The sequence below is a fragment of the Oncorhynchus masou genome, chromosome 32, assembly GCF_036934945.1.
Source record: "Oncorhynchus masou masou isolate Uvic2021 chromosome 32, UVic_Omas_1.1, whole genome shotgun sequence".
In the NCBI taxonomy this organism is placed as follows: domain Eukaryota; kingdom Metazoa; phylum Chordata; class Actinopteri; order Salmoniformes; family Salmonidae; genus Oncorhynchus; species Oncorhynchus masou.
The window spans coordinates 13,879,032-13,901,943 of NC_088243.1; the positions used below are offsets into that span (position 1 = coordinate 13,879,032).

Consider the following 22,912-nt stretch of genomic DNA (forward strand, 5'->3'; position numbering starts at 1 on the left):
CAGGAATGTCCACCAGAGTTATTGCCAGAGAATGTAACAAACAAAACTGAACATGTTACAGTTCTTACATGGCCTGCATACTCACCAGACATGCCCCCCATTGAGCCTGCTCTGGATTGAAGTGTATGACAGCATGTTCCAGTTCCCGCCAAAATATCCAGCAAATTCGCACAGGCATTGAAGAGGAGTGGGAAAACATTCCACAGTGTTGCCAACTCCTCAGTAAGGAAAGTATCTATTGGCTGTCCTAAAAGTACGTAAATGACGCCATCGCCTAATTTGCATAATTGGCCATGGTCACGTAATTGTGATGGATGCTGAAGGAGAGAGTATTAACTTTGTGGGAGACAAAAAAGTGAGTAAAAAACACGCTAAATATGTTTAGAACGACAAATGAACTTTCTTCTGTCAATTCCTTTTTTTTTATGTCACAATTCCAACCCTCCTCCTTTATCCAGGCAAGTGTCCCAAAAGAGACTCTTGCAGAGCTAGATTTCATAGACGTGATATGAACACTGCAATAACAAGAGTAGACTTACTTATTGTTTATACCTGAATAGATTACGCCATTGTCTTGTCAAATAATAGTGTATGTACATATTTATAATGCCCTCATGAAAGAACCCCATAGAACACCACAAAACATGACTTCAATAGTTTTTAATGCAACATACCAAATTTCAACATTTAAAATGCCATTTAAAAAAAAATCATAAACATCTCGGTATATATTTATTTTATACAAACCATGCCTAATAAATATACAAACTTAAGAAAAAAAAGTGCTATTAGCTAAGACTAGAGCTAAATATATATATTTAGTTCTTCCATCTTTTTAAAATACAGTATTCCTCCATGCACAGAAAATACTTCAAATTGTTCTCCCCTGGCCTTCACCCCGTTTTGTGTGCAACCTCATATTCCTCCTTGAAGGCTGCATACAGGTCCGAATCTAACGTCCTTTATGCATGCAAGCCGAGTGCGAGGTGCTTGAAGCATGCAAGCCGAGTGCGAGGTGCTTTATGCATGCAAGCCGAGTGCGAGGTGCTTTATGCATGCAAGCCGAGTGCGAGGTGCTTTATGCATGCAAGCCGAGTGCGAGGTCCTTGATGCATGCAAGCCGAGTGCGAGGTCCTTGATGCATGCAAGCCGAGTGCGAGGTCCTTGATGCATGCAAGCCGAGTGCGAGGTGCTTTATGCATGCAAGCCGAGTGCGAGGTGCTTTATGCATGCAAGCCGAGTGCGAGGTCCTTGATGCATGCAAGCCGAGTGCGAGGTCCTTGATGCATGCAAGCCGAGTGTGAGGTCCTTGATGCATGCAAGCCGAGTGTGAGGTCCTTGATGCATGCAAGCCGAGTGTGTGGTCCTTGATGCATGCAAGCCGAGTGTGTGGTCCTTGATGCATGCAAGCCGAGTGTGTGGTCCTTGATGCATGCAAGCCGAGTGTGTGGTCCTTGATGCATGCAAGCCGAGTGTGAGGTCTTGATGCATGCAAGCCGAGTGTGAGGTCCTTAATGCATGCAAGCCGAGTGAGAGTCAGGAATCGTGAGAAAATATGACCATCAGCACCCATACAAAAATGTAAATGTGCTTTTTGGAGCTTAAAAATAAATACAAATGTCTTGCTCACGAATGGGAATGTAACCTTGTCCCCAGGCTAGACAGCCGGCTGATAGACAAGAACAATGGGCATGTACCTTTTAGAATGTTTGTGTAGTTACCTCAGAGGAGGCTGTTTCATAAGTGCAAGAGTGACATACAGTGGGGCAAAAAAAGTATTTAGCCAGCCACCAATTGTGCAAGTTCTCCCACTTAAAAAGATGAGAGGCCTGTAATTTTCATCAGAGGTACACTTCAACTATGACAGACAAATTGATTTTAAAAAATCCAGAAAATCACATTGTAGGATTTTTTATGAATTTATTTGCAAATGATGGTGGAAAATACATATTTGGTCACCTACAAACAAGCAAGATTTTTGGCTCTCACAGACCTGTAACTTCTTCTTTAAGAGGCTCCTCTGTTCTCCACTCGTTACCTGTATTAATGGCACCTGTTTGAACTTGTTATCAGTATAAAAGACACCTGTCCACAACCTCAAACAGTCACACTCCAAACTCCACTATGGCCAAGACCAAAGAGCTGTCAATGGACACCAGAAACAAAATTGTAGACCTGCACCAGGCTGGGAAGACTGAATCTGCAATAGGTAAGCAGCTTGGTTTGAAGAAATCAACTGTGGGAGCAATTATTAGGAAATGGAAGACTTACAAGACAACTGATAATCTCCCTCGATCTGGGGCTCCACGCAAGATCTTACCCTGTGGGGTCAAAATGATCACAAGAACGGTGAGCAAAAATCCCAGAACCACACGGGAGGACCTAGTGAATGACCTGCAGAGAGCTGGGACCAAAGTAACAAAGCCTACCATCAGTAACACACTACGCCGCCAGGGACTCAAATCCTGCAGTGCCAGACGTACTGGCTTAAGCAGGGGGACACATGTCCAGGCCCATCTAAAGTTTTCTAGAGAGCATTTGGATGATCCAGAAGAAGATTGGGAGAATGTCATATGGTCAGATGAAACCAAAATATAACTTTTTGGTAAAAACTCAACTCGTTGTGTTTGGAGGACAAAGAATGCTGAGTTGCATCCAAAGAACACCATACCTACTGTGAAGCATGATGGTGGAAACATCATGCTTTGGGGCTGTTTTTCTGCAAAGGGACCAGGACGACTGATCCGTGTAAAGGAAAGAATGAATGGGGCCATGTATCGTGAGATTTTGAGTGAAAACCTCCTTCCATCAGCAAGGGCATTGAAGATGAAACGTGGCTGGGTCTTTCAGCATGACAATGATCCCAAACACACCGCCCAGGCAACGAAGGAGTGGCTTCGTAAGAAGCATTTCAAGGTCCTGGAGTGGCCTAGCCAGTCTCCAGATCTCAACCCCATAGAAAATCTGTGGAGGGAGTTGAAAGTCCGTGTTGCCCAGCAACAGCCCCAAAACATCACTGCTCTAGAGGAGATCTGCATGGAGGAATGGGCCAAAATACCAGCAACAGTGTGTGAAAACCTTGTGAAGACTTACAGAAAACGTTTGACCTCTGTCATTGCCAACAAAGGGTATATAACAAAGTATTGAGATAAACTTTTGTTATTGACCAAATACTTATTTTCCACCATAATTTGCAAATAAATAAATTTAAAATCCTACAATGTGATTTTCTGGATTTTTTTTCTCATTTTGTCTGTCATAGTTGAAAGTGTACCTATGATGAAAATTACAGGCCTCATCTTTTTAAGTGGGAGAACTTGCACAATTGATGGCTGACTAAATACTTTTTTGCCCCCCTGTACTACACACATCAAACATTGTAACTGTTCTACCTCTTTCGTATTACTTTTTATTTCATGAAATCCATGGAGCTGTAAAAGTTTCAGCAATGTGCTTCTATGAGAGGTCATCTCCCAACCAGTGGAATGAGCTTATTCAACATCTAAAAAGAGATCAAATAGGACAATAGGATATTGCCTGGTGGATTGATTCTCAATGATGCTGGTATAGAAACCATTTCAATAAAAATATTTTAAAAACAACAATCTGTAAACTGTAAGAGATTAAATAGATTGTGTTAACTGTCTCCCTCGTCATCATCATCCGCCTTGATCACTGGGTTCCCTAAAGAGGAGAGATGGAGACCAAAGCTGTAAGGATTGTTGACACATCAATAGCAAAAACAACTGAAATAAGCAATGTGAAATGACAGCAGGCTGTTCTATACGGAGCCACACTATTTAAAGATAGGCTCAAAATAGTGTACTTTGGATCAGCCCGATAGTAAGTAAGTAGCTTAGGATGACATCAATACAGTCCTAGGAATATAGCATCCTATTAGAGAAAACAAAGAAGGTGGACAGTCTTACCATCTAGTTTCTTCAGCTTGGGCAGCCTCTTGGTGGCCTCTTCTAGCCAGTTCCCCTCAGCGGAGTACTTCTCCTCCAGGGGGTTTCCAACAAACACCATGTCCACTAAGGATGGAAGGTCAGCTAGCTTCACGAACTCAGCTGTAATGGAAAACCACAGTTGTAATGGCGACCATCAAACATGTTATCAGAATTGACTTTATTCATGAGGCAGGCATGATAATGAGGATATTACCATTGTAATTACCACTCAAAGGTGGGCCATTTTTCCCCCGTCCACAACACAGACACAGAAGTGACTGTGCATGCAACCACAAACAGTGTAGTGTAGCTAACATCAAAATCAAATCACAGTTTATTAGTCGCGTACACAGTTTAGCAGGTGTTATGGTGGGTGCAGCGAAATGCTTATCTTCCTAGTTCGTATTGATCAATGCAGTAAATATCAACACACACACACACACACACACAATAACAAAAAATTTAAAACAATCACAAATTTAGTACAGCAGGAGATATATAAATAGTCCAGTTGAAGTCAGAAGTTTACATACACCTTAGCCAAATACATTTAAACTCAGTTTTTCACAATTCCTGACATTTAATCAGAGTAAAAAGTCCCTGTCTTAGGTTAGTTAGGATCACCACTTTACTTTAAGAATGTGAAATGTCAGAATAATAGTAGAGAGAATGATTTATTTCAGCTTTTATTTCTTTCATCATATTCCCAGTGGGTCAGAAGTTTACATACACTCAATTTGTATTTGGTAGCATTGCCTTTAAATTGTTTAACTCGGGTCAAATGTTTTGGGTATCCTTCCCACAATAAGTTGGGTAAATTTTGGCCCATTCCTCCTGACAAAGCTTGTGGAACTGAGTCAGGTTTGTAGGCATCCTTGCTCGCACATGCTTTTTAAGTTCTGCCCACAAATTTTCTATAGGGTTGAGGTCAGGGCTTTGTGATCTCCAAGCCAATACCTTGACTTTGTTGTCCTTAAGCCATTTTTCCACAACTTTGGAAGTATGCTTGGAGTCATTGTCCATTTGGAAGACCCATTTTCAACCAAGCTTTAACTTCCTGACTGATGTCTTGAGATGTTGCTTCAATATATCCACATAATTTTCCATCCTCAAGATGTGGTCCCTACCACTGAGGAAGTACAGTTCCCGCTCAGCCCAGTCAAAACTGTTCGCTGCTCTGGCCCCCCAATGGTGGAACAAACTCCCTCACAACGCCAGGACAGCGGAGTCAATCACCACCTTCCGGAGACACCTGAAACCCCACCTCTTCAAGGAATACCTAGGATAGGATAAGTAATCCTTCTCACCCCCCCCCCCTTAAATGATTTAGATGCACTATTGTAAAGTGGCTGTTCCACTGGATGTCAGAAGGTGAATTCACCAATTTGTAAGTCGCTCTGGATAAGAGCGTCTGCTAAATGACTTAAATGTAAATGAAGATGCTATCTATTTTGTGAAGTGCACCAGTCCCTCATGCAGCAAAGCACCCCCACAACATGATGCTGCCACCCCGTGCTTCACAGGTAGGATGGCGTTCTTCAGCTTGCAAGCCTCCCCTTTGTCCTCCAAACATACCAATGGTCATTGTGGCCAAACAGTCATATTTTTGTTTCATCAGACCAGAGGACATTTCTCCAAAAAGTATGATCTTTGTCCCCATGTGCAGTTACAAACCGTAGTCTGGCTGTTTTATGGAGGTTTTGGAGCAGTGGCATTTCCTTGCTGAGCGGCCTTTCAGGTTATGTCGATATAGGACTTGTTTTACTGTGGCTGTCGATGATTTTGTACCCTTTTCCTCCAGCATCTTCACAAGGTCCTTTGCTGTTGTTCTGGGATTGATTTGCACTTTTTGCACCAAAGTACGTTCATCTCTAGGAGACAGAACGCGTCTCCTTCCTGAACGGTATGACGGCTGTGTGGTCCCATGGTGTTTATACTTGGTACTATTGTTTGTACAGATGAACGTGGTACCTTCAGGCATTTAAAAGGCAATGTAAACTTCTGACCCAATGGGAATATGATGAAAGAAATAAAAGCTGAAATAAATCACTCTACTATTATTCTGACATTTCACATTCTTAAAGTAAAGTGGTGATCCTAACTAACCTAAGACAGGGACTTTTTACTCTGATTAAATGTCAGGAAGTGTGAAAAACTGAGTTTAAATGTATTTGGCTAAGGACGAACCAGACTTGTGGAGGTCTACAATTTTTCTTTTGATTTTCCTATGATGTCAAGCAAAGAGGCACTAAGTTTGAAGGTTGGCCTTGAAATACATCCACAGGTACACCTCCAATTTACTCAAATTATGTAACAAAAGCATTACATACATTTTCCAACCAAGCAGATGCGTCACAAAAGTCAGAAATAGCGATAAAATAAATCACTTACCTTTGAAGATCTTCATCTGGTTGCAATCACAAGGGTCCCAGCTACATAACAAATGGTCCTTTTGTTCGATGTAGTCCTTTTTTATATATATAAAAAAGTATGTTTCAATGGCGCGCTTGACTCAGTAATCCACCGGTTTCCCTCGTCCCAAACTTCCGAATACTGCCCCCAAGCCCGAAGAAGTTTTAAAGGCACAGTCAACTAAGTGTATGTAAACTTCTGACCCACTGGAATTGTGATACAGTGAATTATAAGTGAAATAATCTGATAGTAAACAATTGTTGGAAAAATTACTTGTGTCATGCACAAAGTAGATGTCCTAACTGACTTGCCAAAACTATAGTTTGCTACCAAGAAATTTGTGGAGTTTTAATGACTCCAACCTAAGTGTATGTAAACTTCCGACTTCAACTGTATGTAAACATTATTTAAGTGACCAGTGTTCCATGACTATGTACATAGGGCAACATGGCACACTCTTGGCTCATGGAAATGAAACCATTGCCTACCCCACTCCTTGACTAGGTTGTTAGACATGTAGAGGACCTTGAGCTTCTTCATAACATGAATTCCTTTTAGCTTCTCTATCAGGTTGTAGGAAATCCACAGTTCCTCTAGCGTGTCACCAACAGCCTCCTGCAGACAGTACAAGGTGAGTAAACATTTAATTTCCTAATCCTATGCAAGAACATTCTTGGGCTAGGATTACAACATAGCAACAAGTAATATAGTAGATCACAAAAATTCCATAATCACCAGTCCGTTTAGATTTTTGATGTTGTTCCGCCCTAGTGATAATATCCGTAGGTTTTCTGTGAGATAGAGAAAAGGCATCACGTCTCAGCTTTTTAATGATTACACATTTTACACCTTCTCTCCGTTTACATTAAAGGCCCTAGTTGAAGTGTTGTTTACATGAAGACACATCAGTGTGACGCATACTCACTGAGGCCATTCAAGTTGGCAATTTTCTCAATGCAGTTTGTAGACAGGGACAATTTCCTGTTCAGAAGAACACAGTGACAGGAAGTAGAGAATCAACACAGTGACAGGAAGTGGAGAATCAGATTTATAGAAGAAAAGAACAGCAGCATAACATTCTTATAGAGTGTGTGTGTGACCACCCATCAATTGAAATAGGTTTCAAACCAAAGCTGGATAAAGTTTCACAGAGGAGAATCAGATTTATGAATGAATAGAGCCCCAGATATTCCAATATTGAATTACCATCCTTGTACTATGAAATTGGGTCTCAGAATTAAGAGGAATGAGGTTTCACTCACTCGCAGTTGATGAGGGTGGAGAGAGAAGCATCCATCTTCTCAATAGGAGGAATCTGACCATACAGCTTGACTGCTTTCGCCTCCCCCACCTTCTCTCCTGCCTTCTCCTCCTGTTGAAATCACACAAAGTTGCCAACTGTTCTCCTTTTTTATGTAGGAGAGAACTAGACTGGTCCAAAATCTGTTTGTGCTGTAATGCCAAATCCTATTGGCAATTGCCATGAGAGTTCACAAAACAGCACAAAGATAACATATCTGGGACCAGGCTAAGAGAGAGCTCTGATGCACTTACCCATTTCACAAGGGCTTCTTTTATGGTTGTTGGTTTTGCCTGTGAAACAATAATACAAACTTCTAGTTCAACTGATAAAATCTCAGTCTGTAGTCATGCAAATCCATCAGCTAATACTGTTGCAGCTATGACCGGCCTTTGCATTAGATACGTTTACAACAGCGTTATGCCTAGCTTATTTTAATGTAATAAATGCTACCACTGACAAACAGCTGTCAGTTATAGAAGTGAATCATGCACAAATCAATCATTCGGATCCTAGCAAAGCTAACGTAAACAGAACATAGCACCCTAAAGTTAGTTGAGTGTCTTTAGCTAACGTTAATAGCTAACGTTAGGTAGCAAGCTAGCTAACGTTAGCAGTAGCTGTACACACACGAATTGATCTTCATGCTGTCAAACTGATGCAATATATTAACGTTATGTTACATTCACAAGATCACGGCTGGAGAATGATTGCTATTTCCTAGCAGACAGGTTACGGGAGAGACTACATGGACACAGCTAACGCTTAAACGTGAAAACCTAACACTGACCCTAACCCACTTTTTTTTTTTTATGTTGAATCGAAATATCGGTTTGGGCGTCAGGTGTGTCCTTTCAGCCCTTTCCCAGGTTAACATTAACTAACGTCGTTCAGCTAGCTAAAGTTAACGCCTTAGGTGTGGCTGAGACTCGTGCGTCGTTCGTGTTTATGGCAGTAGCTAGCAAACATTTAATAGTACTATAGCTACAACGTTAACGTTGTTTTTTTTAATACAAAATAATCTTTCAAGATAGCCAGTTACTGATAAACGGCATTCACAAAATATTTTATGAGCCAAACAACTCACCATGTTGTCCTCTCTGGTTGCTATGACACAGACTGAAGCTTCACAAGTCACGACGCATGTGCAGGAGCTCGAGCAAACATCTTTCCCACGCCCGCTACCTATACCCTCCTCCTCATCTTCTTTTTCTTCTTCTTCTTATTTTTCCTTCTTCTTCTTCTTTGGTATTATGGCGGTCAACAAACAAATGTTATAAGTGCATGCCGCCACCGACTGTATTGGCTGTGTATCATCATACTGTTATGTTAAATCTTTACACTGTAAAAAAATTGTCCTACCAACTAATACTGCACCCACTAAAACCTCACCACTATTCCACGGAGATCGGGCTGCCTACTGAGAATTCGTAGGCGATCAGAAAAAAACCACTGCCTTCCATTCTACTAGCTAACATGCAATCATTGGGAAATGCAATTGATGACGTACGAGTTAGATTACCAACGGGACATTAAAAACTGTAATATCTTATGCTTCATCATATGTTCACCATATATGCATAGTCACTTTAACCATACCTACATGTACATACTATCTCAAAAAGCCTGACTAACCGGTGTCTGTATATAGCCTTGCTACTGTTATTTTCAAATGTCTTTATACTGTTGTTTTAATTCTTTACTAACCTACACACACATACATTTTTTGTGCACTATTGGTTAGAGCCTGTAAGTAAGCATTTCACTGTAAGGTCTACGGCGCACGTGACAAATACATTTTGATTTGATTTGATCCACAGAGTCGTGGCTGAACGACAACATTATTAACATACAGCTGGCTGGTTATATGCTGTATCGGGAGGATAGAACAGCGGTGTCTAAGACAAGGGGGCAGACTATTTAAATTTGTAAACAACAGCAGGTGCATGATATCTAAGGAAGTCTCAAGATTTTTCTCGCCTGAGGTAGAGTATCTCATGATAAGCTGTAGACAACACTATCTACCTAGAGAGTTTTCATCTGTATTTTTCGTAGCTGTCTACGTACCACCACAGACTGATGCTGGCACTAAGACCTCACTCAATGAACTGTATTCCGCAAATGTCACCTTTATTTAACCAGGTAGGCCACAAATGCGACCTGGCCAAGATAAAGCAAAGCAGTGCGACAAAAACAACAACAAAGAGTTACACATGGGATAAACAAATGTACAGTCAATAACACAATATAAAATCTGTATACAGTGTGTACAAATGAAGTAAGGAGGTAAGTGGCAAAGTAATTACAATTTAGCAATTAACACTAGAGTCATAGATGTGCAGATGAGGATGTGCAAGTAGAAATACTGGTGTGCAATAAGCAAACAGGAAAACGTTCATCCAGAGGCGGCGCTCCTAATGGCCCGAGGACTTTAATGCAGGAAAACTTAAATCCATTTTACCAAATTTCTATCAGCATGTTAAATATGCAACCAGAGAGAAAAAAACTCCAGACCACATTTACTCCATTACATTACATTTACATTTAAGTCATTTGGCAGATGCTCTTATCCAGTGGAACAGCCACTTTACAATAGTGCATCTAAATCATTTAAGGGGGGTGAGAAGGACTACTTTATCCTATCCTAGGTATTCCTTAAAGAGGTGGGGTTTCAGGTGTCTCCGGAAGGTGGTGATTGACTCCGCTGTCCTGGCGTCGTGGGGGAGTTTGTTCCACCATTGGCGGGTCAGAGCAGCGAACAGTTTTGACTGGGCTTACAAAGCTCTCCCTCGCCCTCCATTTGGAAAATCGAACCATAATTCTATCCTCCTGATTCCTGCTTACAAGCTAATATTAAAGCAGGAAGCACCAGTGACTCGGTCATTAAGAAAGTGGTCAGAAGAAGCAGATGCTAAGCAACAGGACTGTTTTGCTAGCACAGACTGGAATATGTTCTGGGATTCTTCCAATGGCATTGAGGAGTACACCAAATCTGTCATTGGCTTCATCAATAATTGCATCGACGATGTCATCCCCACAGCGACCGTACATACATACCCCCCCCCCCCCAACATACCCCAACAGGCAACATCCACACCGAGCTAAAGGCTAGAGCTGCCGCTTTCAAGGAGCTGCAGCTCAAACAGGCAAAGTGTCAATATAGGACTAAGATCAATGCATATTATGCATATTATCTATGCATAGTCACTTTAATAACTCTACCTACATGTACATATTACCACAACTAACCAGTGCCCCCGCACATTGACTCTGTACCCCCTGTATATAGTCTCCCTATTGTTATTTTACTGCTTCTCTTTAACTACTTGTTCCTTTTATTTCTTATTCTTATTCATATTTTTTAAACTGCATTGTTGGTAATGGGCTTCTAGGTAAGCATTCCACTGTAAGGTCTACACATGTTGTATTCGGCACATGTGACTAATACAATTTGATTTGATCTGATCCTACTCTAGGCCAACAGACAAGGTATTCTCAGTCTCACCATTGCCATCAGGTCTACGTCTCAACGAACAATATTGTTTTGTTTGTAGCGTAGGTAAGTACACCTCGAACTAAGGTGTTAGGGGAATACTCAGGAGACGAATATCTGATCTTGACAGTGCCATTCTTATGTTTTCACATTATCTCACTTCCTTCCGGTGTCGTACCACACCCCTCCCAAAAATATGCATTTGTGTAAGGACCGACGCCGGAGATGAGAAGCAGGTACTGGGAGTCAACATTTAATAAGGAACAGGCGTGAAACAAGACAGGCAGAGCGTTCGAAAAACAATGCTGAAGCAGGGAACAGAGCAAGGGAACAGACAGATATAAGGGAGGTAATGACAGAGGTTATTGAGTCCAGGTGAGCCCAATAATCGCTGATGCGCGTGACGAGGGAAGGCAGGTGTGTGTAATGATGTTTCAGGAGTGTGTAATGCTGGGGAACCTGGCGCCCTCGAGCGCCAGGGGGGAAGAGCGGGAGCAAGCATGACACATTTGTATCCCATTCTGTTCAGGAGGATATTAGTGGATTCATATGTAACAATGTTGTATTTATTTTGATGGTTTGTTTATTTACTAAACCGGAATAAGCTTTTATATCTTTCATTTTGAACATCAACATTTAAACTGTGAAAATGCATTTTGTCAATACGTTGGCCATTCACCTAAAACATTATTATTTTTTTTTTTACATTTCATGCACTATGACAACTTGCACGAAAAGTTTGAAAACCTGGCCTCGCAACAATGGCTGTATTACAACGTTATTACCACTGGATGGAACTAGCACAACAGTGTCGGTTTATGAAAACAAGACCACTTTCTGTGGCTATGCTATCTAGTGTATACAAGAGTAACAGGCTTATAGGTTATTTGGCTAGCTTCTTCCAGGTGTACATTTGCCAAACAGTCAGGGTTGTTTTACAAAAACTGCATTATTGGCAAGCATAGAACATTGAGCGTTTCTAATTTACCAGGGTTTCTGACTATATGGCTGCGGTTCAGGGCCCATATTAAAAAAGTGTCTCAGAGTAGTAGTGTCTGGTCTAAGATTGGATCCTCCCTATTCATGTAGTCTTATTCATTATGATTTAAAAGGCAAAACTGATCCTATACCAATACTCCTAGTAATCTGGTGTACTTTATGAATACAGGCACAGTGTGCTGCTGTTAGAAATGTTATCTTAGGGCAGGTATTAGGGAAATGAGTCTGTCCAAATGATTTGCATATCATAAAGGGACTATAACATAATGGTTGTTTGGACAGTGTCAGCTTAATGTCAGGGAAACGTTCGTTAGCCAATAAAGCGTCTGTTTCCTGGACGGGCAGATGCCATGACATGAACAGATGCCATGACATGATATACACCCACCTGCCACCGACTCTTTCTAAGTCTGGGATAAAATCCACTTTTATAGCTCGTGAAATAACCTAGTCCTAGTCCTACTCCTGTATACCTGACCACTTTTATAGCTCGTGAAATAACCTAGTCCTAGTCCTACTCCTGTATACCTGACCACTTTTATAGCTCGTGAAATAACCTAGTCCTAGTCCTACTCCTGTATACCTGACCACTTTTATAGCTCGTGAAATAACCTAGTCCTAGTCCTACTCCTGTATACCTGACCACTTTTATAGCTCGTGAAATAACCTAGTCCTAGTCCTACTCCTGTATACCTGACCACATTTTTTTCCCTGAAAGGGTTCATCGGCTGCAGGTAGAACCCTTTTGGTTCCAAGTAGAACAGTTTTGGGTTCCATGTAGAACCCTTTCCACAGAAATTGAATTTTATAATTGCACACTATCTTCAGATTTTTCAGAGCCTCACAAATATTGTCGCCTCGTCCAGAAGACTGGATGGAGAGTGAGCAGATCGAACCGGTCATTGAATTGACGCAAGCATGCGCAATGGGGCTCTGTGGCAATTCGAGTTCCCTCATTAAAAGCCAAGCGTAGCGAAGTGACTACTCGTCAGGCGCGCAGCAGTCCTGCTCCTACCCAGTTCCTGTTTCCGCCTTCTGTCTTCAGACAGTTTACAACTCAAAGCATCATGTTCAGGCAGAATATAGACCTTGAAGAAATGCAAGCTCAATGAGATAAAGCCAGGTAAGCCAATTTCTTATATATTGTGTTGCATACAATAGGAATTGGTGTCTACGCCGTCTCCCTTCTCCCTCCATCCCTGGCCTGTTGCTATTTGCGTGCTTCGACCGCAGCGGAGAGGTAACAATATAGCGGACACGGATTTACACTAAGGAGTTGTCGGACAAGGTTCGGTTAGAATTCGCATCTTCCTTATTATTAAAGTCATTCATGCACAGGAAGTTTTCGGAGAGGAATTCGTTCAGTTTTGCTACATTGTGCATATAATGGTTATGTTAATTAACATTTGATTAGGTAAAAGAAATACAATTCAATCACCATCCAGGGACAATGAACTGCGACGTTTCTCCATCTTACGTCTTTAAAAGAATAATGCTGTATTGACATAAGACGCTCACATTTACCAAGAATGACAAGTGTATTGTGACGCTTTCTTATAAACAAACGAAATGCTTATGTTTTGTGTGGCTATATTGGACCGTTATTTTGTGAAGTCAGTCTGCATCGGCCACTGCCTCCTTGACCGTCTTGCTGGGTCGAATCAAAGCAGATTGTGAGCCACCCCGCTATTTTTTAGACATTGGTTGAAACCGATGAAAAGTAGCCTAACCTACCTCTTTTTGGGAAACGCATTCAGTTGTGTTTGTGCTGTTGATCCACCATAGACTAGAGTTGAGTAAAACGCATATAATGTTGATGTTGCTATTTGTTATTAGTATGTCATAAATCAGAACGTTAACTGATACACAAACACACACATGCTCGCACGTACACGCACGCACGCACACAAACACACACACATTCTGTTCTTAGTGGTTTTGTTGTCATAGCTGGTGGCTGAGAATGTTTCTCCCATACTGTGTTCATTGTTTACATTTTGTTTTGGACCCAACTCAGTAATCATGCTATGCTCTACTACATGATTATTTAATTTCACATGATTTCATTCCCTGACCGCTGTGTTATTACCACATACCACAGTAGGACTTGTAGTAAAATAGATAGATATAAGCCTATAGGTCTATTTGCATGTGCACATCTAACAGACTTAACCTTTGAACTCAATGAAACCCCTGTGGTCAGTTATGATCAACTGGCTCACAGCTGGTGGATCTGAAATAGGATATCTTGAGATGTAAACATGCAATTAGGGACTGGAGCCCAGCCAGCTTGCCTGGTCCATCTGTGGGTTAGTAGCCATCGAATGACTCTTCAATCCGGACACACTACTGTGTGAGTGGTATGCCCATAATAAAGTAGTATTAGGCCTTTAATATAGGATAGTACTAGGCCTTTAATATAGGATAGTACTAGGCCTTTAATATAGGATAGTACTAGGCCTTTAATATAGGATAGTACTAGGCCTTTAATATAGGATAGGACTAGGCCTTTAATATAGGATAGGACTAGGCCTTTAATATAGGATAGTATTAGGCCTTTAATATAGGATAGTATTAGGCCTTTAATGTAGGATAGTACCAGGCATTTAATATAGGATAGTATTAGGCCTTTAATATAGGCTAGTATTAGGCCTTTAATGTAGGATAGTATTAGGCCTTTAATATAGGATAGTATTAGGCCTTTAATATAGGATAGTATTAGGCCTTTAATATAGGATAGTATTAGGCCTTTAATATAGGATAGTATTAGGCCTTTAATATAGGATAGTATTTGGCCTTTATTGTAGGCTAGTATTAGGCCTTTAATATAGGATAGTACTAGGCCTTTAATATAGGATAGTACTAGGCCTTTAATATAGGATAGTATTAGGCCTTTAATATAGGATAGTACCAGGCATTTAATGTAGCCTTGTATTAGGCCTTTAATGCTGGCTAGTATTAGGCCTTTAATATAGGATAGTACTAGGCCTTTAATATAGGATAGTATTAGGCATTTAATATAGGATAGTACTAGGCCTTTAATATAGGATAGTATTAGGCCTTTAATATAGGATAGTATTAGGCCTTTAATATAGGATAGTACTAGGCCTTTAATATAGGATAGTACTAGGCCTTTAATATAGGATAGTACTAGGCATTTAATGTAGCCTTGTATTAGGCCTTTAATGTAGGCTAGTATTAGGCCTTTAATATAGGATAGTACTAGGCCTTTAATATAGGATAGTACTAGGCCTTTAATATAGGATAGTACTAGGCATTTAATGTAGCCTTGTATTAGGCCTTTAATGTAGGCTAGTATTAGGCCTTTAATATAGGCTAGTACTAGGCCTTTAATATAGGATAGTACTAGGCATTTAATATAGGATAGTACCAGGCATTTAATGTAGCCTTGTATTAGGCCTTTAATGTAGGCTAGTATTAGGCCTTTAATATAGGCTAGTATTAGGCCTTTAATATGGGCTAGTGTAATGCATTTAATGCAATAATTCTGACCATTTCATATCTTTGATGTGCTTCAGAATTGAGAAATGATAGCATTTCACAGCTTAATTTGTCTCAGAGAATTGAGATGATATTCTGCTAAATCAAATGTCCCGCTTTGCCAAGCGTACCACAATAATGATCTATGTAATGTGAATGTCTCGTTCTGTCCTCTGTTTGAGGTGATTGCACAACGTTTCATTATATTAACAAGGTCTTTGTCTGCACAATTGCCAATTCATAAATCTTTAATTTCCTGTAACTATTCACTCTACCCCGTTACAGACTATATTAATTAAGTAAACCACAATGATGACAGAGGCTACACCCCATTCTGATTCAGATTTTTTCACATTTGAGTTTTTTTCAATCATCTGACAGATTCAAGTCACAGGAAAGAGAGAGGGTGTGAATGGTTGAGAGACAACAGTGTGGTCATTTGACCTTATTTGAATTCTTCCCAGTATGTATAGTGGATATCCTGGACACTATAGTAATGGTTACACTTGAAAGCACCTGGCCTACCACATGACCAGTTTAATTTGTCTCATAGGCAATAGAAGACTGAATAAGACCCTGCTTGTCATGCTCGTGTTATACTAATCATATTTCACATTTATTACATGGTTCAAAACTGACCCAGGTTGTCCTTGTTGAAAATGCTTGATTGTGAAGGGAGTGACCAACAGCAACTTAGACCTTGGACTGGCTGTCAAGTATGGCTAACAGTAACAACATACTTGATGTACCTGATCTGCTGCTACCCAACGCATGCAGGAAGTTAATATTGTGCTTTGTTGAAGTAGCAACTGCCCATTGTGACCATACTAGAAAAGCTTTTATGTTATTGAGATTTGGGATCATTTCCTTTCAAACTCTACACTTGATCATGCCCTCTAAATGAAAAGCCATTTCCACTTGCCTGTATTTGTATAGTGACTGCATGTTTCTGCAAATTACTAAACTGTATATAGGGGTATATATATAGGGGTATATATATATATATATATATATATATATATATATATATATATATATATATATATATATATGATAGATAGATAGATAGATAGATAGATAGATAGATAGATAGATAGAATGTACACTGTGAATTTTAAAAAGTCATTTTTGAAATGTGTTTTTAACTAATACAAACATCACCATGTGAAGATATTTGTAAATGTGTTCTATGTACAGTACGAGTCAAAGGTTTGGACACACCTACTCATAATAGAATAATAGTGAAGACATCAAAACTATGAAATAACACATATTTGAGATTCTTCAATGTAGCCAACCTTTGCCTTGATGACAGCTTTGCACACTCTTGATATTCTCTCAATCAGCTTCATGAGGTAGTCACCTGGAATGCATTTCAATTAACAGGGTTGCCTTGTTTTTTGTTGTTGTTGTTTTTTAACCTTTATTTAACTAGGCAAGTCAGTTAAAAACAAATTCTTATTTTCAATGATGGCCTAGGAACAGTGGGTTAACTGCCTGTTCAGGGGCAAAACAACAGATTTGTACCTTGTCAGCTTGGGGGTTTGAACTTGCAACCTTCCGGTTACTAGTCCAATGCTCTAGTAGTTGTACAATAACTTTTTTATGCTGTTAATGTAAGTAAACAAATATATATATATTATTTCATTGTTATTATTGTTAGACGGTAGTTGCCATATTTTTCTTGTAACTAATTATTTTTGTTGTTTTATTATAAAAAAAATATACTTTTGGACTCTCTTGAAAACGAGTCGGTGCATTAAGAGATATCATCCGGCAAAATTTCAAATAAATAACTTTAATGATGTGGTCCATTGAAAGATTGTTCGACCTGTCACTCCACCCAGGGGCGGACTGGTATCTGGCATTTCGGTCCATTGTTAGCCTAGTGGGACTGTCTAACTCGTTTTTATTTGGCGCAAAATTATAATTATCTGGCTAATAATGAAAGGGAAAGGGAATTCAGTTGTACACCTGAATGCATTCAACTGAAATGTGTCTTCCACATTTAACCCAACCCCTCTGAATAATGAGGGCTTCAAGGAAAAATGGCCGGTGTGCTAGAAATGGCTGGGCCGATTATTCGTCCCAGTCCACCCCTGATCTCCACACCTTCTCAGCAGTCAGCACAATAGCATCAGATACCTTGAGTGTCAGAAGGACTACCTGGCAACAACCTGTAACACCTACACACATTGTCAGTAAATGACGGGTGTGGTCATTAGTCAGTCAATCAACCACCTCTCCTAATGAAGAACAGAACAGGGTCTCTCTCCCTATGGGCAGCTTGGTTACAGGACATAGTTTCCCTCCCTATGGACCCATAGGCAATATGATATACACAGTGCCTTCAGAAAGTATTCATACCCCTTGACTTATTCCACATTTTTTGTGCTTGTTGTGCCTGAATTTAAAATGAATATATCTACACACAATACTCTGATAATGACAAAGTGAAAACATGTTTTTAGAAGTGTTTGTAAATGTATTGAAAATGAAATACATAAATATCAAAATTCCATTACTAATTCATATCTAATTAATTACAATATCTAAGTATTCACACTACTGAGTCAATATTTTGTAGAAGCACCTTTGCAGCAATTACAGCAGTGAGTCTTTCTGGGTAAGTCTCTAAGAGCTTTCCACACCTAGATTGTGCAACATTTGCTAATTATTATTTTCAAAATTCTGTCAAAATGACTGTTGGTCATTGCTAGACAGTCATTTTCAGCTCTTGCCATAGATTTTCAAGCAGATTTAAGGCAAAACTGTAACTCGGCCACTCAGGAACATTCACTGTCTTCTTGGTAAGCAACTCCAGTGTAGATTTGGTTGTATTTTATTGTCCTGCTGAAAGGTGAATTTGTTTCGCAGTGTCTAGTGGAAAGCAGACTAAACCAGGTTTTCCTCTAGGATTTTGCCCATGCATAGCTCCATTCCATTCATTTTTATCCTGAAAAACTCCCCAGTCCTTAACAATTACAAGCATACCCATAACATGATGCAGCCACCACTATGCTTGAAAATATGGAGAGTGGTACTCAGTAATGTGTTGTATTGGATTTGCCCGAAACATAACACTTTGTAATGCCTCATTATTTTGAAGTATTAATTTAGTGCCTTACTGCAAAGAAGATGCATGTTTTGGAATATTTGTATTCTGTACAGGCTTCATTCCTCTCACTCTGTCAATTAGGTTGGTATTGTGGAGTAACTATAATGTTGTTCATCCATCATCAGTTTTCTCCTATCTCAGCCATTTAACTCTGTATCTGTTTTAAAGTCACCAATGGCCTCATTGTTAAATCCCTGAGCGGTTTCCTTCCTCTCTGGCAACTGAGTTAGGAAGGATGCCTGTATCTTTGTAGTGATTGGGTGTTGATACACCATCCAAAGTGTAATGAATAACTTCACCATGCTCAAAGGAATATTCAATGTCTGCTTTTTTTATATATATACCTATCTACCAATAGATGCCCTTCTTTGCGAGGCATTGGAAAACCTCCCTGGTCTTTGAGGTTGAATATGTGTTTGAAATTCACTGCTCACCTGAGGGACATTACAGATAGGTGTATGTTTGGAGCACAGAGATAAGGTACTCAAGACATTTCAGCTTTTAATTTGAATTAATTTGTACATAGTTCGAAAAACATAATTCCACTTTAATGTTATATTTCCACTTTAACCTTATTGTGTGTAGGCCAGTGACAAAACATTTTTTTTGAAGGCACTGTATATGGTCAGGGTGTTATTTTCCCTTAAGAGTTTCAGGATTATGGAAAAAAGCTAATGTATGGTCCATACTCCCCACGCCACCTCCTTGAGCTTTTGTAACCCTATGACTCATATGCCACAGACAGGTAGAGACATAATAGCATAGAATAGATGATGGGCCATCTCCAAGTATTTAATCATAACTTGGCATCTCGTGTCTGTTTGCATCATCCTGGGCTTGGGTTGATTAAACCTTGGTTTCCGGGATAATTTATATGCGACCACCTGTGTGCCCCACCTGTATAAAGTGTATAAAGTGTATAATCTGTATAAAGTGTTTAATCTGTATAAAGTGCATAATCTGTATAATCTGTATAAATTGTTTAATCTGCATAAAGTGTATAATCTGTATAATTTGTATTAAGTGTATAATTTGTATTAAGTGTATAATCTGTATAAAGTGTATAATCTGTATAAAGTGTTTAATCTGTATAAAGTGTATAATCTGTATAAAGTGTATAATTTGTATAAAGTGTTTAATTTGTATAAAGTGTTTAATCTGTATAAAGTGTATATTATGTATAAAAGTGTATATTTTGTATAAAATGTATAATCTGTATGAAGTGTATATTATGTATAAAATGTATAAACTGTATGAAGTGTATAATCTGTATTATAGTTATGGGATAGAAAATCAATACAGTTTCATATATGGGATATTATCTTTGACGATATATCGTATAGTATCATTTTGACAATAGTGCAATGTTATTCAGTTAGTGCTAAATACGGCTGCTAGAATCCTGACTAGAACCAAAAAATTTGATCATATTACTCCAGTGCTAGCCTCCCTACACTGGCTTCCTGTCAAAGCAAGGGCTGATTTCAAGGTTTTACTGCTAACCTACAAAGCATTGCATGGGCTTGCTCCTACCTATCTCTCTGATTTGGTCCTGCCGTACATACCTACACGTACGCTACGGTCACAAGACGCAGGCCTCCTAATTGTCCCTAGAATTTCTAAGCAAACAGCTGGAGGCAGGGCTTTCTCCTATAGAGCTCCATTTTTATGGAACGGTCTGCCTACCCATGTCAGAGACGCAAACTCGGTCTCAACCTTTAAGTCTTTACTGAAGACTCATCTCTTCAGTGGGTCATATGATTGAGTGTAGTCTGGCCCAGGAGTGGGAAGGTGAACGGAAAGGCTCTGGAGCAACGAACCACCCTTGCTGTCTCTGCCTGGCCGGTTCCCCTCTTTCCACTGGGATTCTCTGCCTCTAACCCTATTACAGGGGCTGAGTCACTGGCTTGCTGGGGCTCTCTCATGCCGTCCCTGAGGGGGTGCGTCACCTGAGTGGGTTGATTCACTGATGTGGTCATCCTGTCTGGGTTGGCGCCCCCCCTTGGGTTGTGCCGTGGCGGAGATCTTTGCGGGCTATACTCAGCTTTGTCTCAGGATGGTAAGTTGGTGGTTGAAGATATCCCTCCAGTGGTGTGGGGGCTGTGCTTTGGCATAGTGGGTGGGGTTATATCCTTCCTGTTTGGCCCTGTCCGGGGTGTCCTCGGGTGGGGCCACAGTGTCTCCTGACCCCTCCTGTCTCAGCCTTCAGTATTTATGCTGCAGTAGTTTATGTGTCGGGGGCTGGGGTCAGTTTGTTATATCTGGAGTACTTCTCCTGTCCAATTCGGTGTCCTGTGTGAATCTAAGTGTGCGTTCTCTAATTCTCTCCTTCTCTCTCTCGGAGGACCTGAGCCCTAGGACCATGCCCCAGGACTACCTGACATGATGACTCCTTGCTGTCCCCAGTCCACCTGGCCGTGCTGCTGCTCCAGTTTCAACTGAACCGCGGCCCTAGGACCATGCCCCAGGACTACTTGACATGATGACTCCTTGCTGTCCCCAGTCCACCTGGCCGTGCTGCTGCTCCAGTTTCAACTGTTCTGCCTTATTATTATTCGACCATGCTGGTCATTTATGAACATTTGAACATCTTGGCCATGTTCTGTTATAATCTCTACCCGGCACAGCCAGAAGAGGACTGGCCACCCCACATAGCCTGGTTCCTCTCTAGGTTTCTTCCTAGGTTTTGGCTTTTCTAGGGAGTTTTTCCTAGCCACCGTGCTTCTACACCTGCATTGCTTGCTGTTTGGGGTTTTAGGCTGGGTTTCTGTACAGCACTTTGAGATATCAGCTGATGTACGAAGGGCTATATAAATAAATTTGATTTGATTTGATTTATTTTTGCACTAGTTGGGTGTACCAGCACCTAAACTCCAGTATTTTTCCTTCATAGTTTATTTTCCATCTTTTTAAATAGGGAGCTCTTTTATTTGCATGACTGATCAAAACTCATTTTCTCATGGCTCATTCTCAGACATATGGTGATGTTTGGAACACCGAATTGCAATACAATCAGAGTATCGAATCACAATATATATAGAATCATGACAATCACAATACAATGACGATACATATTGTATCGGCACCAAAGTATCGTAATAATATCATATCGTGAGGTCCCTGGCAATTCCCAGCCCTAATGTATAAGGTGTCTGTAGTATAGCCGCAAGGCTGGAACCTTGATAATAAATAGTCTCCTTTATATTCCAATGTCCCTGTTTGTTTCCCATAGTATATACAGATGCACTAGGCCTAGAGTAAATATATGCATTCTGGCACTGCTCACTGTGTTATTTAACAAGTCTATCTTATAGCCGAGGCTACAATGTATTTTGATAAGATGGCAGATGTCTAAGAGGCCATTGTTGCCTTGTTTGCAAATGGAATACTCATATTACATTTTACTTGAAAACTCAGCAAGCTTTGTTTGGCAGTGAATGTGTGAATTTAGATATAACAATACATCAGCCCAAAAGTGTTATTTTCCATATCCTTGTTCTTTTGTATTCCCGAAAAGTTTGAAACATATCATGTTTGCTGTAGGAGCAAGCTCTAGTCTCTCTGGGGTAGTGTCGCTGAAATGTAACACACCTTGTCTGGATTATCTGTAAAACTCTGTAAACCTTACAGTCACAGTGTTTGTTAGTCAAACATTACCAGAAAGGCTTGTGTTATCTGCCCAAGTCCCTGCAACAACATGTGGCTTTCTCCAGTCTGTAGCCTACCACTCACTGTGGCCTCAGTGTGCAGGAGGAAGTTGAGGCGGATCTGAGGTCATATGGGGATCCTAGTCCACATCACAGACCCTCACAGCCTCACCTACACCACTGACTGTTACACACACAGCCTGACAGTGTTTGTAGCATATTGGGGGGAGGGGGGTTGTATAATTAACATTCTATGAAACATTGTCAATCAAAAACGCCTCAGGTTTATTACGTTATGGCAACATATTCAGTTATGGTTGATCATCCAGGCTCCAGCATGCACCATGTTTACTGATCATACAGCAGAGAAACACTTGCTAGGAAATAAGGACTACTCTAACAAACAAACAAATATTCTCTCTCTTATTTCAGTCTCTCTCTCTCTCTCTTTTATCTCTCACTGTATTGCTTTATCCTTCTCTCTCTCTTTAT

General features: G+C 40.3%; 2 protein-coding genes across 2 annotated transcripts in view; one reads left to right on the forward strand and one right to left on the reverse strand.

The window, feature by feature from the left end:
- Window positions 1-645: 645 nt before the first annotated feature.
- On the reverse strand, window positions 646-8,863 carry dnal1 (dynein, axonemal, light chain 1). The gene is made up of 8 exons (XM_064953338.1): window positions 8,750-8,863; window positions 7,917-7,955; window positions 7,625-7,734; window positions 7,288-7,343; window positions 7,098-7,153; window positions 6,851-6,977; window positions 3,930-4,070; window positions 646-3,684 (listed from the first exon to the last, which is right to left on the reverse strand). Exons 1-8 carry the CDS (start codon window positions 8,750-8,752, stop codon window positions 3,638-3,640), a joined length of 579 nt encoding a protein of 192 aa, XP_064809410.1. The 5' UTR covers window positions 8,753-8,863; the 3' UTR covers window positions 646-3,637.
- Window positions 8,864-13,151: 4,288 nt separating this feature from the next.
- Window positions 13,152-22,912, forward strand: part of fut8a (fucosyltransferase 8a (alpha (1,6) fucosyltransferase)) — a 190,556-nt gene continuing 180,795 nt past the window's right edge. The window contains 1 exon segment of the mRNA XM_064953339.1: window positions 13,152-13,277. The gene's annotated coding sequence lies outside the window, so the exon portion shown is untranslated.